At 42.3% G+C, this 15,859-nt stretch overlaps 1 protein-coding gene across 5 annotated transcripts in view; it reads right to left on the bottom strand.

The window, feature by feature from the left end:
* Nucleotides 1–15,859, bottom strand: part of CNTN4 (contactin 4) — a 991,759-nt gene that overhangs the window by 12,266 nt on the left and 963,634 nt on the right. For all 5 annotated transcript variants that reach the window (XM_032149528.2, XM_058437175.1, XM_032149525.2 and 2 more), the window contains 6 exons: nt 14,782–14,931; nt 12,964–13,034; nt 11,691–11,925; nt 9,535–9,647; nt 8,794–8,980; nt 8,253–8,365 (listed from right to left, as the gene is read on the bottom strand). In XM_032149528.2, coding sequence (XP_032005419.1) covers nt 8,253–8,365; nt 8,794–8,980; nt 9,535–9,647; nt 11,691–11,925; nt 12,964–13,034; nt 14,782–14,931 — 869 coding nt within the window. The remainder of the gene's footprint in view (nt 1–8,252; nt 8,366–8,793; nt 8,981–9,534; nt 9,648–11,690; nt 11,926–12,963; nt 13,035–14,781; nt 14,932–15,859) is intronic.

Genomic DNA, 15,859 nt, shown 5'->3' with positions numbered 1-15,859 from the left:
TATTCAGAGACAGGGTCTTACTACATTGCCCAGGCTGGACTGAAACTCCTGGGCTCAAACAATTCACCTGCCTCGGCCTCCCAAGTAGCTAATACTACAGGCACATGCCACCAGTCCCACCTTTATACTCTTTCTTTTGTAATGAAAACTGTGGGACTTACAAAATTAAAACAACCGTTTTTCTTTTGAAGAATTAATACAAAACCACTGGAGCTCGAGAACACTGTCAGCATCACCCAATGATGATGGCTTCTCAAAAGATTTTTAACTCATTTACTCATAACATTCTAGGACTGAATGGGAACAAAATGCCATATAATTAAATGCTCACATTATATTTCCCTTTCTAAACTTTCTTTAGGTGGTGATGCAGGTAATGCTTGATTATTTCCAGTGATGGGGAACCCTCTGAGAGTTCATTTTTTACAAGGTTTGACTACTAGAAGGCAAAACAGAGACAAAATTTATCTCCATGTAGCCTTCACCCATTGGCCATAGTTTTGTTCCTTGGAAACTTGAGAATAAATTCTACTTGTCAGCCCGTATAATAGCCCTTCAGATATGTGAAGTGGTTATCATGCTTCTGAGGCTTTTTTACCCAGCGGTATATCCTCAGTTCATTCACTCTTCAGATGTTTTGAGCCAGCCTCCTGGACACAGCCTTCTCAACGCATGTTCTCAATTCAGTTACGGTCTTCTCAGTGCAGTCTTCTCTCAGTGCAGTCAGTTTTCTCAGTGCAGTCACAGTCTTCACAATGCATGCTCTGGTTTACATGCATCTAGTTTACATCAGTTCCTTCCCTCTCCGCACATGCATGCCGCTCCTCAAAACAAGACGTAGAATCCATTTTCCCTGCCTTTGAATCTGAGCTGGCCTCACAGTAGTCAGTTTCATCTTCAGCCTTTATTTTTTATTTTTATTATACTTTAAGTTCTAGGGTACATGTGCACAATGTGCAGGTTAGTTACATATGTATACATGTGCCATATTGGTGTGCTGCATCCATTAACTCGTCATTTACCTTAGGTATAACTCCTAATGCTATCCCTCCCACCTCCCCCCACCCCACAACAGGCCCCGGTGTGTGATGTTCCCCTTCCTGTGTCCATGTGTTCTCATTGTTCAATTCCCACCTAAGAGTGAGAACATGTGGTTTTTGGTTTTTTGTCCTTGAGATAGTTTGCTGAGAATGATGGTTTCCACCTTCATCCATGTCCCTACAAAGGACATGAACTCATCATTTTTTATGGCTGCATAGTATTCCATGGTGTATATGTGCCACATTTTCTTAATCCAGTCTATCATTGTTGGACATTTGGATTGGTTCCAAGTCTTTGCTATTGTGAATACTGCTGCAATAAACATACGTGTGCATGTGTCTTTATAGCAGCATGATTTATACTCCTTTGGGTTTATACCCAGTAATGGGATGGCTGGGTCAAATGGTATTTCTAGTTCTAGATCCCTGAGGAATCGCCACACTGTCTTCCACGATGGTTGAACTAGTTTACAGTCCCACCAACAGTGTAAAAGTGTTCCTATTTCTACACATCCTCTCCAGCACCTGTTGTTTCCTGACTTGTTAATGATGGCCATTCTAACTGGTGTGAGATGGTATCTCATTGTGGTTTTCCTTTGCATTTCTCTGATGGCCAGTGATGATGAGCATTTTTTCATGTGTCTGTTGGCTGTGTAAATGTCTTCTTTTGAGAATTGTCTGTTCATATCCTTCGCCCACTTGTTGATGGGGTTGTTTTTTTCTTGTAAATTTGTTTGAGTTCTTTGTAGATTCTGGATATTAGCCCTTTGTCAGACGGGTAGATTGCAAAAATTTTCTCCCATTCTGTAGATTGCCTGTTCACTCTGATGGTAGTTTCTTTTGCTGTGCAGAAGCTCTTTAGTTTAATTAGATCCCATTTGTCAATTCTGGCTTTTGTTGCCATTGCTTTTGGTGTTTTAGACATGAAGTCCTTGCCCATGCCTATGTCCTGAATGGTATTGCCTAGGTTTTCTTCTAGGGTTTTTATGGTTTTAGGTCTAACATTTAAGTCTTTAATCCATCTTGAATTAATTTTTGTATAAGGTGTAAGGAAGGGATCTAGTTTCAGCTTTCTACTTACGGCTAGCCAGTTTTCCCCAGCACAATTTGTTAAATAGGGAATCTTTTTCCCATTTCTTGTTTTTGTCAGGTTTGTCAAAGATCAGATGGTTGTAGATGTGTGGTATTATTTCTGAGGGCTCTGTTCTGTTCCATTGGTCTATATCTCTGTTTTGGTACCAGTACAATGCTGTTTTGGTTACTGTAGACTTGTAGTATAGTTTGAAGTCAGGTAGCGTGATGCCTCCAGCTTTGTTCTTTTGGCTTAGGATTGACTTGGCGATGCGGGCTCTTTTTTGGTTCCATATGAACTTTAAAGTAGTTTTTTCCAGTTCTGTGAAGAAAGTCATTGGTAGCTTGATGGGGATGGCATTGAATCTATAAATTACGTTGGGCGGTATGGCCATTTTCACGATATTGATTCTTCCTGTCCATGAGCATGGAGTGTTCTTCCATTTGTTTGTATCCTCTTTTATTTCGTTGAGCAGTGGTTTGTAGTTCTCCTTGAAGAAGTCATTCACGTCCCTTGTAAGTTGGATTCCTAGGTATTTTATTCTCTTTGAAGCAATTGTGAATGGGAATTCACTCATGATTTGGCTCTCTGTTTGTCTGTGATTGGTGTATAAGAATGCTTGTGATTTTTGCACATCGATTCTGTATGCTGAGACTTTGCTGAAGTTGCCTATCACCTTAAGGAGATTTTGGGCTGAGACAATGGGGTTTTCTAGATATACAATCATGTCATCTGCAAACAGGGACAATTTGACTTCATCTTTTCCTAATTGAATACCCTTTATTTCTTTCTCCTGCCTGATTGCCCTGGACAGAACTTCCAACACTATGTTGAATAGAAGTGCCGAGAGAGGGCATCCCTGTCTCGTGCCAGTTTTCAAAGGGAATGCTTCCAGTTTTTGCCCATTCAGTATGATATGGGCTTTGGATCTGTCATAAATAGCTCTTATTATTTTGAGATACGTCCCATCAATACCTAATTTATTGAGAGGTTTTGGCACGAAACACTGTTGAATTTTGTCAAAGGCCTTTTCTGCATCTATTGAGATAATCATGTGGTTTTTGTGTTTGTTTCTGTTTATGCTGGATTATGTTTATTGATTTGTGTATGTTGAACCAGCCTTGCATCCCAGGGATGAAGCCCACTTGATCATGGTTGATAAGTTTTTCGATGTACTGCTGGATTCGGTTTGCCAGTATTTTATTGGGGAATTTTGCATCAATGTTCGTCAAGTATATTGGTCTAAAATTCTCTTTTTTTGTTGTGTCTCTGCCAGACTTTGGCATCAGTATGATGCTGGCCTCATAAAATGAGTTAGGGAGGATTCCCTCTTTTTCTATTGATTGGAATAGTTTCAGAAGGAATGGTACCAGCTCCTCCTTGTACCTCTGGTAGAATTCGGCTGTGAATCCATCAGGTCCTGGACTTTTTTTGGTTGGTAAGCTATTAATTATTGCCTCAATTTCAGAGCCTGTTATTGGTCTATTCAGAGATTCAGCTTCTTTCTGGTTTAGTCTTGGGAGGGTGTATACGTCCAGGAATTTATCCGTTTCTTCTAGATTTTCTAGTTTATTTGCGTAGAGGTGTTTATAGTATTCTCTGATGGTAGTTTGTATTTCTGTGGGATCGGTGGTGATATCCCCTTTATAATTTTTTATTGCATCTATTTGATTCTTCTCTCTTTTCTTTATTAGTCTTGTTAGCAGTCTATCAATTTTGTTGATCTTTTCAAAAAACCAGCTCCTGGATTCATTAATTTTTTGAAGGGTTTTTTGTGTCTCTATCTCCTTCAGTTCTGCTCTGATCTTAGTTATTTCTTGCCTTCTGCTAGCTTTTGAATGTGTTTGCTCTTGCTTTTCTAGTTCTTTTAATTGTGACGTTAGGGTGTCTATTTTAGATCTTTCCTGCTTTCTCTTGTGGGCATTTAGTGCTATAAATTTCCCTCTACACACTGCTTTGAATGTGTCCCAGAGATTCTGGTATGTTGTGTCTTTGTTCTCGTTGGTTTCAAAGTACATCTTTATTTCTGCCTTCATTTCATTATGTACCCAGTAGTCATTCAGGAGCAGGTTGTTCAGTTTCCATGTAGTTGAGCGGTTTTGAGTGAGTTTCTTAATCCTGAGTTCTAGTTTGATTGCACTGTGGTCTGAGAGACAGTTTGTTATAATTTCTGTGCTTTTTTTTTTTTGAGACGGAGTCTCGCTCTTTCACCCAGGCTGGAGTGCAGTGGCGCGATCTCGGCTCACTGCAGGCTCCGCCCCCCGGGGTTCACGCCATTCTCCTGCCTCAGCCTCCCGCGTAGCTGGGACTACAGGCGCCTGCCACCTCGCCCGGCTAATTTTTTGTATTTTTAGTAGAGACGGGGTTTCACCGTGTTAGCCAGGATGGTCTCGATCTCCTGACCTCGTGATCCGCCCGCCTCGGCCTTCCAAAGTGCTGGGATTACAGGCGTGAGCCACCGCGCCCAGCCAATTTCTGTGCTTTTACATTTGCTGAGGAGTGCTTTACTTCCACCTATGAGGTCAATTTTGGAATAAGTGTGATGTGGTGCTGAGAAGAATGTATATTCTGTTGATTTGGGGTGGAGAGTTCTGTAGATGTCTATTAGGTCTGCTTGGTGCAGAGCTGAGTTCAATTCCTGGATATCCTTGTTAACTTTCTGTCTCATTGATCTGTCTGATGTTGACAGTGGGGTGTTAAAGTCTCCCATTATTATTGTGTGGGGGTCTAAGTCTCTTTGAAGGTCCCTAAGGACTTGCTTTATGAATCTGGGTGCTCCTGTATTGGGTGCATATATTTTTAGGATAGTTAGATCTTCTTGTTGCATTGATCCCTTTGCCATTATGTAATGGCCTTCTTTGTCTCTTTTGATCTTTGTTGGTTTAAAGTTTGTTTTATCAGAGATGAGGATTGCAACCCCTGCCTTTTTTTGTTTTCCATTTGCTTGGTAGATCTTCCTCCATCCCTTTATTTTGAGCCTATGTGTATCTCTGTACGTGAAATGAGTTTCCTGAATACAGCACACTGAGGGGTCTTGACTCTTTATCCAATTTGCCATTCTGTGTCTTTTAATTGGAGCATTTAGCCCATTTACATTTAAGGTTAATATTGTTATGTGTGAATTTGATACTGTCATTATGATGTTAGCTGTTTATTTTGCTCGATAGTTGATGCAGTTTCTTCCTAGCATCAGCGTTCTTTACAGTTTGGCATATGTTTGCAAAGGCTGGTACTGGTTGTACCTTTCCACATTTAGTGCTTCCTCCAGGAGCTCTTGTAGGGCAGGCCTGGTGGTGACAAAATCTCTCAGCATTTTCTTGTCTGTAAAGGATTTTATTTCTCCTTCACTTATGAAACTTAGTTTGGCTGGATAGGAAGTTCTGGGTTGAAAATTCTTTTCTTTAAGAATGTTGAATATTGGCCTCCACTCTCTTCTGGCTTGTAGAGTTTCTTCTGAGACATCCACTGTTAGTCTGATGGGCTTCCCTTTGTGGGTAACCTGACCTTTCTCTCTGGCTGCCCTTAACACTTTTTCCTTCATTTTGATTTCGGTGAATCTGACAATTACGTTGCTTCGAGTTGCTCTTCTTGAGGAGTATCTTTGTGGCGTTCTCTGTATTTCCTGAATTTGAATGTTGGCTTGCCTTGCTAGGCTGGGGAAGCTCTCCTGGAAAATATCCTGAAGAGTGTTTTCCAACTTGGTTCCATTCTCCCCGTCACTTTCAAGTACACCAATCAGAGGTAGATTTGGTCTTTTCACATAGTCCCTTAATTCTTGGAGTCTTTGTTCGTTTCTTTTCATTCTTTTTTCTCTAAACTTCTCTTCTCGCTTCATTTCATTCATTTGACCTTCCATCACTGATACCCTTTCTTCCAGTTGATCGAATCGGCTACTGAAGCTTGTGCATTCATCACGTAGTTCTCGTGCCATGGTTTTCAGCCCCATCAGGTCATTTAAGGACTTTTCTACATTGGTTAGTCTAGTTAGCCATTCGTCTAATCCTTTTTCAAGGTTTTTAAGTTCTTTGCGATGGGTTCGAACTTCCTCCTTTAGCTCAGAGAAGTTTGGTCATCTGAAGCCTTCTTCTCTCAATTCATCAAAGTTATTCTCCATCCAGCTTTGTTCCATTGCTGGTGAGGAGCTGCGTTCCTTTGGAGGAGGAGAGGCGCTCTGATTTTTAGAATTTTCAGTTTTTCTGCTCTGTTTCTTCCCCATCTTTGTGGTTTTATCTACCTTTGGTCTTTGATGATGGTGATGTACAGATGGGGTTTTGCTGTGGATGTCCTTTATGTTTGTTAGTTTTCCTTCTAACAGTCAGGACCCTCAGCTGCAGGTTTGTTGGAGTTTGCTGGAGGTCCACTCCAGACCCTGTTTGCCTGGGTATCAGCAGCAGAGGCTGCAGAACAGCAAATATTGCTGAACAGCAAATGTTGCTGCCTCATCGTTCCTCTGGAAGTTTCGTCTCAGAGGGGTACCTGGCCGTGTGAGGTGTCAGTGTGCCCCTACTTGGGGGTACCTCCCAGTTAGGCTACTCGGTGGTCAGGGAACCACTTGAGGAGGCATTCTGTCCATTCTCAGATCTCAAACTCCATGCTGGGGGAACCACTATTCTCTTCAAAGCTGTCAGACAGGGACATTTAAGTCTGCAGAGGTTTCTGCTGCCTTTTTTTCAGCTACGCCCTACCCCCAGAAGGCAGGGAGGCAGGCTGGCCTCCTCGAGCTGCAGTGGGCTCCACCCAGTTTGAGCTTCCAGGCTGCTATTTACCTACTCAAGCCTCAGCAATGGCAGGCACCCCCCTCCCCAAGCCTCGCTGCCACCTTGCAGTTTGATCTCAGACTGCTGTGCTAGCAATGAGCAAAGCTCCATGGGCATAGGACACTCCGAGCCAGGCAGGGGATATAATCTCCTGGCGTGCTGTTTGCTAAGACCACTGGAAAAGCGCAGTATTAGGGTAGGAGTGCCCCGATTTTCCAGGTGCTGTCTGTCACAGCTTTGCTTGGCTAGGAAAGGCAATTCCCTGACCCTTTGCGCTTCCCGGGTAAGGCGATGCCTCGCCCTGCTTCAGCTTATGCTCGGTGCACTTCCCCCACTGTCCTGCACCCACTGTCCAACAAGCCCCATCGAGATGAACCCAGTACCTCAGCTGGAAATCTAGAAATCACCAGTCTACTACGTCGCTCACGCCGGGAGCTGTAGACTGGAGCTGTTCCTATTCGGCCATCTTAGAACTACCCATGTCCATCCTTAGCTTTTAAAAGGGCTGGCAGCTTCTGCTTTCTTCCTCTTGAAGCTGACAACTATGTAAGAAGTCTGACTACCCTGAGGTCACCATACTGTGAGGAAGCCCAAGTCATCCGTGGGGAAAGTCCTCATAGAGAGCATGATCACTGGCCAGCCTCAGCTTTCCCACCTATCCCATCTAAGAAGCCAAAAGTGTGTGAAGAAGCATCTTAGTTATTCCAGCCCTAAAATCTGTCCATGCTGACCCTATCCACATTGCAAAGTCATAAAAAATGATACAGTGTTGCTGTTTTAGCCCGTAGCTTCAGGTTGGTTTGTTAGGTAGCTGGAAACGTTGCAAGATATTTATAACCCTTTTTAATTGCTGCAAGAAGGCTACAGACATGTTCTTTTCATTTTCTCATTAAAGACAAGCCAACATTTATGGGGTCAAGCAAACATTTTCTCCAATTTTGCTTTTTCTTTTTTCTTTTTCTTTATATAACTCTTTTGACCATAGAAACATATGAACAAAAATGATTAATCATTGGTAATATCAGGAGGCTACTAAGTTGACTAAAAAAATTATACAACCGAGACAGGAGCAAAACAAAGCTGACAGTAGAACTGTTTAAAAAGTGGTTCTTCAGGGTATTTTTGGAGACCCAAACACAGGGTCTTTATCCATTTCTGATTGATGCTGCCTGAGACTAAAGTTGAGGTGATTGTCTAAATCCTGACCAATTGCCATAGACTATTTATACAACTCAGATCAAACTGTGTTGGAGGCAGCGATTCCTAGAGGGTAGGAGAGCATCACCAGGGAAACTGACAATGCAGACAACTGTATGATTCATGGAGGAGACTGCCCCCACTCACAGCAGGATTAGGTGCCTTTGCAAAAAAGAAATTACCTACTTTATATCCTTTTACTTCTGACTCATTATCCAGGGCCTTCACTTGATCCCAATTCAGGATAATTTTGGAGTCCGATGAATTCCATATGATGTTTCCGGGGGGTTGACTTGGTGCTATAAAAAAATTAAGATATACGAAGTCACAGATTATTAAGTCTCAATGGATTCTGAGGAATATCTCCTTACTAGAATTTGAGAGTGGAGGCAATTTAATGGGCTATTGCACTAATATGTGTCTTCAAGGTCACTAAAATCTGATGAGATACAGCATTGCAAATGGAAAAAGATTCAGCTGGTCGCCTAACATTTATAGCTAAAAGAAGTAGCCCTTCCCAGTGAGGAGAAAAACATTTATCTTTCTGTCCTCCAGAGCAATGAATTTTGCATGGTATACGGAAAGGTTCAGTTAAAATGCTGAGGGAAATTTGAATCCACATGCTACTAATTAGTATGCAAATGATCATTGGGAGGTGGGGATAAGGAATAAACTTGGGATATGTGTGATGAATCCCCAAAATATTTCTGAGCAAGTCTGTTCTTACGTGGCTTTCGGGTTGTCACATTGACTATTGCACTAGAGGGGCCTGTCCCAGCAGAATTATATGCCTTGACAGCTAAGTGATACAGCGCACTGCCTTTTAAGTTCGTGATTTTTGTTGATGTCTGATTTCCAAATGTTCGTATTTTTCTAGCATTTTCTTCTTTGTCTTCATGTCTCCAATATTTAACCTAAGGAAATAAACAGAAAGACCTTGGAAACCATACCCAATGGGGATATTTGCAAGGTCATCAGGTAATTTTGTATGCAGATTCTTATGATGGAGTTAGTTTTCTACACCACATCATGAGCAGAGCTATCAGGACAAAGGACTTTGTATATCCTGAGAAAGTATCCACAGTAAGAAGGGTCCCTTTTTTGTCCTTAGCTTCCTAGTGAGATGGTACATTGATACAACCCTCATTCATTATTTTCTTTTTTCCCATGTTTGTTTTCAGTCAAAGTGATCCTGGGTATATCAGAAATCAAAGCTCATTTTGCCAACCATCCCATAAATGCTTAGATTTGCATATACTTCGAAAAATACCTCTAGAATATAACATAGAAAAAGGGTAGTCTCACAGCTGAGTATTCAATGCTTCCATTAATGTTCAGCTGGAAGCCAGGCCTAAAACCAATGCATCTAAGTGGGAATGTGGGTCTTTTCCTATAAGAATGTGACTTGGAGGACTTATCAAGGAGTATAGATTCTCTTTCAGACGCAAGGCACATATGTCTTGCCTACCTCATAACCTTGTATTCGTCCTCTATTCTTCTCCAGTGGGGAGGCCCAGAAAACTTCAATATCTGTGGCAGAAAGACTTCTGGCAAAGATACTGGCTGGTGGTTTGGTGGGTTCTGTAGATGAATATGGAGACAGTTATTACTCTATCAGCTACATTAGGACAGGATTGTAGATACTAGCATTATAAGGTAAAATAATTCATGGTTTTAGAATCGTCCTTAATGACTGTAAGCCAAACCCTCATTTTGCAGAGGAGCAGTGATTAATAGCTGGAGTTGGTGGTAGTGAATATTTGTCCAGTGTTTGGGTTCTGAATTTAGGTGTGGGTAGAAGAGAAGAACCACTTAAGTTTAAGCACCAAGTTTTCATAGCCAGCAATTCCCTTAACACAGATCATTCTTAATTAGCATCTCACAACTGTTATTGCTTATGACATGGCTAAGCTGCTTTTCTTTTTCTTTTTTTGAAATAGGGTCTCACTCTGTCACCTAGGCTGGAATGTAATGGCAAAATCATGGCTCACTGCAGCCTGACCTCCTGAGCTCAAGCCATCCTCCCACCTCAGCCTCCCAAGTAGCTGGGACCACACACACATGTGCCAACACGCCTGGCTAATTTTTTTTTTTTGTAAAGACTGGGATCTTACTATGTTGCCCAGGTTGGTCTCAAACTCCTAGGCTCATGCTATCCTCCCACATCCCCCTCCCAAAGTGCTGGGATTACAGGCATGAGCCACTGTGCTTGGCCACTAAATTTTTTTTAAGAAAGACTATTGAAAGAAAAATGTTAACCTATACAAATGGTACACAGCTATGGCAGAAATCTGTCCAAAATAACTGAAATTTGGGAAACAGTCAGTCTAGCCTCTCGTTTGCAGCCAAAGATGCTGAGGCCCAGAGAGTATACGTGCCTTATCCAAGATCACACAGATTGCAGTGTGAACCTGAAGTGTCATCCAGCTCTCTTGAATCTTAGTCAAGTCAGCTGACTGTCCTTTTCCCCTTTTCCTCTCATTTTCATAATCCAGAGACATGAACCATTATCTAAGAGAAGTTGAAGGCTATGCAAAGGGCTGAAGCTTGTTTGAATAATTGTAAATCCTTTGGCAATGGTTGGAACATGAAATATGCAGGGAAAGGCATCGGCAGCTGAGGCAGACAGAGAGGCAGCAGCTAGATCATGGAGGGCTACTGAATCTAAGGGGATGATCTCTCTGATTGGGAATAAGTTATTGCATCTTCACTGACTCTAAATCAATGATTCACCTTTCAGATGTTTTAACATGGTTCCATTCTGAGCATCATCTTTAGAACAACATAGACGAACTCCAATGGTAACGAAGACTGTGTGAGAGGCATCCTGAGAGCAGGGATAGCATGGTGGTGATAATAATGTGTGAGAAATGTTAAACATAATGATGGTGTGGATGACAGTGAGCGCAATCACATTGCTTCATGACTTACTCTTTTCTTTAATAAGTGAGAATTTTTTTTTTTTTTTTTGAGACGGAGTTTTGCTCTTGTTGCCCAGGCTGGAGTGCAATGGTGCGATCTCGGCTCACCGCAACCTCTGCCTCCTAGGTTCAAGCGATTCTCCTGTCTCAGCCTCCTGAGTAGCTGGGATTACAGGGATGTGCCACTACAACCGGCCAATTTTACATTTTTAGTAGAGATGGGTTTTCTCCATATTGGTCAGGCTGGTCCCCTTCCCAACCTCAGGTGATCCGCCCACCTTGGCCTCCCAAAAGTGCTGGGATTACAGGTGTGAGCCACAAGTACAATATGCTTTATGAAAATACAAGTGGTAAGAAAATGCAAATTATATTTTGATATTCACTTAAAGGCAAAAATAAAACTCTTTTGAAAGTAATGATAACATATAGATAGATATGAAGATCTTATATGGTATTTGCAATTCTGGTCCTTAGCAATGGAATCAATAATGGACAGCCATGCGTTTTCATATACAGAGCAGTTGCTATCTTTTCAAGAGATTCATGGTGGACAGTGAACCAAATTTTTTACATTATCCTCTTCTCAAATCAGGTATGCCTTCAATATATATGTACCACGCTAAATTGATTGTACATCCTAAAATCCACATTTTAGAACTGAAGAAATATTAACAATCAATGATCTAGGCAGCATAAACCATACCTTCTTCTGCAGAATACACCACTGTGGTGGGACTGAAAGGGCCTTCTCCTTTGTTGTTGAAGACACCTACTTTAACCTCAAAGGGAGAGAAGGGGCGCACGCTCTCATTCCTGAACACGTATCTAGAGGCGTCAGCTGAGGCCAACACTGTCAGCATCCAGATCATTTTACCATAGGGCCGGAAGGCCACCACATAACCAAAGCCTCGACCATTCTGTAATTCCTCAGGGACCGTCTGGGAAAGAAGGGAGGTGGTCTTTAGAAATCATAGTAGTTTGACTCAAATGCAAAAATCGTTTTTGTTTCCCTTGTAACATTCTTGTCTACATCCTTCTCCACCCATCTTATTTGGGGTTTTGTTAACAGTCTTTTAAATGTAGGGCTTGCAATCAGTCTATCTTAAACAGTTATAAGGTACTGGACAGGATTGAAAACGTAATGAGGATCTGCAGTCCAGAGCTTTCTCTTTGATGGGGCAGACCCAGCTCTGAAATGGTTGGAAATGATTGTAAAAAAAACACTGGACATCGGTCTCCTGAAAAACAACATTTCCAACACGTATCCTCTAATACTAATCTTCTCCCATTGCCAAATAGACAAAAGATCTCACTGAAGGAAGAAAAACCATCTTGGCTGAAGATCCTCCCTCTCAGAGGGAAGAGTTCAGCTGGAGGAATGAGTGATTTCCTTCACTGCTGTGCTTTCGGTAAATGAGAGATTTTAATTTCTGGGGCTGTTTAGAAACTTTCGAAAACATGAAGAACCCTTTCTAAAGCTCTCACTTCTTCTCTTGAAGCCAATTTTTAATAAATTGGTGACTAACTTTCCTCCAGGTTGTTTTAAAAAATACCTCCTAAAAGAGGGCCCCTTCTAGAAGCAAAGCTAATTGCCAGGAAATTGTGCTGGTGCACTGAATCTATTGCTGGCAGACGTTTTAAATCAATTGGCCATGCAGCAATTCAGGAAGAAAAGAAAAACTAGTTTTCTCTGAAACAGCCTTCTTTATTTATTTATTTATTTTTGTAACATGTGTTGTCTTCCCTTCATGATTGTTTTTACTGTGATGGATTGAATTAAATCTTGCCTCAACAATGGATGGGCAAGTGCCGTCCTTCCTGCTAGCCATTAGCTACGTGAGAGGGAGTGTCTGAACCCAAATGAATTTTCACTGTTAAAAACAGAGGAGGGAACTTCCCAGCTATGTCTAACATGGAGGAAAAGAATAAAATAGCTTCGATGCCTGTACGTTCCTTTTATTCTGTGATTCATTTACCTCCCAGGTTATAACCAGTTCAGATTTGCTGCCTCCGCCACCACTGACATTTGCTGGTGTGACTTCGGGGACTGTACAAGGAGACAAAAAACAAGTTATGTCAGGCGGCAAAGGTGAATGAGGGTCAGGAAGGTTGCCTGGGAGAGGTGACTCACTTTCAATGAGTACTCTGAGGCACACCCCTTTGTCTTTGGAGATCAGCAACAGCATTGTCAAGGGGCCCATGGCATCCTCTCGAGGAAGTGAAATGTACCAAGGAGACTGCTATTAATTACCTGTTTCCCATTCAACAAGGCACACGTGTTATCTGACATGTCTGACCAATTGTTCAGCTCCATCCCTAGAGGCTGAGGGGTTCCCGAAGGGAGGAAAGGACTGAGGTCTGGTCCTAATGTTTGATTATGCGTTTATTAGCCACGTGGTAATACACAAAGGAAAGACAGTACAAGCTCTGCCCCGGCAGAGCTTACATTCTGGTTGGAGGGGAAGGGCGCCCGCACCACAGTTAGAGCAAGGTGGACAACCAGAGTACGGTACAGTCAGCATGGAGAAGTGCGGGGGGCGTTCTGGAGTAGCGCCCTGCTCAGAGCTGGGGTGGGCGAATGGCTCCTGGGAGGAAAAGTTTTGATCTGAGTGTTGAAGGAAGTGGCAGACAGAAGTTGACCCCTGGCTCACTGTGCTTAACCTCTTTGATCCCCAGTTTTCTCTGTAAAAGAGAGGAAATTATGCGAGCTTCCACCTCAGGATTGCTGAGGGCAATTAATTCAATTATGGTTTTGGAAGGGGAAAAGAAAGCAGGGGACTAGCTATATTGTCATCAGGTAACTGAAAGGCTCCGGGCCACATTTAAAAATGTCTCACTGGGGTATGTGGCTGGTGACTGGGTATGTCTCCTTGGTTAAAGCCAATCAAATAGATCTAGATTAGTTTTCGCTTTTCTGACAGTAGGGTCAGAACTCCCATTTGTGTAGGGACCTTATTATTCCTTCAACACACTGGCCTCTCTGCAGCCAGGAACTCTATAAAAGATGGCACATGTAGGCCTCTTGCTTTACATCAGCTAAGTAAAAGTACGGCTGACCCTGATGAACTTGTTCTTCTCTCCCTGTGCTCATTCAAGCTGTATATGCAGAGGGCCATACTGAATTGCTGACTGGTCTTGTTCGAATTAGCACGACGTTCTGAATCTTAGTTTCTGGGAATGGTTTATACCCTAAGAAAGATAATCTAAGTGAACATTTCTGAAGAAATTACTTGATTTTTTTTTTTTTGAGACGGAGTCTCGCTCTGTCGCCCAGGCTGGAGTGCAGTGGCGCTATCTCGGCTCACTGCAACCTCCGCCTCCTGGGTTCATGCCATTCTCCTGACTCAGCCTCTCCGAGTAGTACTTGATTTTTTATTTCTAAACAGGATTACCCCATGGTGGCTGTGTCCAGAGCAGTCAGAAATTATTCTTTGCCATTAGTTACTTATGTGAGATAATTTTATTTGAAATGTGGGATTTTTTTTTTTGAAATCCTGTTAGAATCTTGGTGACAAATGAACCAATGAAGAAAGGGCTGGCTTTTGAGAGGACTAAGCACAGTGTGGCTCTTGCTGTACAGGTGGACCTAATGAAGAAAACTTAACTCTTGATTGAAACCCGTTGCATGTTCAGCTGGCCTTCTCCTGGCCTGATTTCTATCATTATAATCATTTAAGGGAAGGGTGTGCTAACACAGAGCCACATGAGTGCTGAGGAGCAGCAAGAATTCAAAGCCTTTTCCTAAGGAACAGCAGCTGGCAGAACAGATGATCTGAATCCCGGGTGCTACTCACGAGCTTCTTCTGTTCTCCGTTTCTCTGAGGGACGGCTGGGCTCCCCAATCCCAATCACATTGGCTGCAACTGTGCGGAATTCATATTCGACCCAAGGGTTCAAACCCACCACGGTCGCTGTGAATGTCTTCCCATCAATGAGTTCTGGAACTGAAAGACAACAAAAGGTGGGGGCTGTTTCATAGGTTCTCAGAAAACAAATGCAAAGATTACGTTAGGAAGATAGGAACATCCACCCATCCTCATCATTACTGCATTCAGGGCAGTGTAGGTGTTCTGATATTAGCTGCATCAACAGTGGTTTCAGTGAGGTAATCTCAGAATTATCTCTGTATGTTAAACTAACACATTCTAATCAGATACCAGCAGATGACATCATAAAAGACACACAGTCCACAAGACCCCAAGCTACCCGACTCAATCATTACTATCACCCCTTCACATGTGTTTCAGCATTTACTATGTACTGCCAGACACACTATTTCAACGATCCTTTGAGAAAGGTAAAAGTATAACATTCTTTTTTTCTTTCCTTTTTTTTTTTTTTTTTGAGACAGGGTCTCCCTCTCTCTGATGCTCAGGCTAGAGTGCAGTGGCACAATCTCGGCTCACTGCAGCCTCCACCCCCCAGGCTCATGCAATTCTTGTGCCTCAGCCTCCTGAGTAGCAGGGACTACAGGTGCATGCCACTATGCCTGTCTATTTTTTTGTATTTTTAGTAGAGACGGGATTTTGCCACATTTCCCAGACTGCTCTCAAACTCCTGGGCTCAAGCGATCCACCCGCCTTGGCCTATCGAAGTGCTGGGATTACAGTTGTGAGCCACTGTGCCTGGCCTATATTCATTCTTAAACAATTCTTATTGTGCCCATTTAACAGAAGAGGAAAATGAAGATGTATAGAGATCCACTGATCAGCAGTCAGCACTAGAATTCATCTCCTAACTTCCATATTTTTCTCATATTTCCTTCTTAAAGCACACCTGTGACTCAGAGGATTACAGTAGGAAACACAGAAACCCATTTCTAAGGATTGATAAAATGAAAACAAACTGGGGTCAAAATCAACAAGATTCATA

Source organism: Hylobates moloch, unplaced genomic scaffold, assembly GCF_009828535.3.
Source record: "Hylobates moloch isolate HMO894 unplaced genomic scaffold, HMol_V3 SCAFFOLD_4, whole genome shotgun sequence".
Taxonomy (NCBI): Eukaryota; Metazoa; Chordata; class Mammalia; order Primates; family Hylobatidae; genus Hylobates; species Hylobates moloch.
Note: the sequence above shows the minus strand (reverse complement) of the source record. Positions and strands in the feature narration are given on the sequence as shown.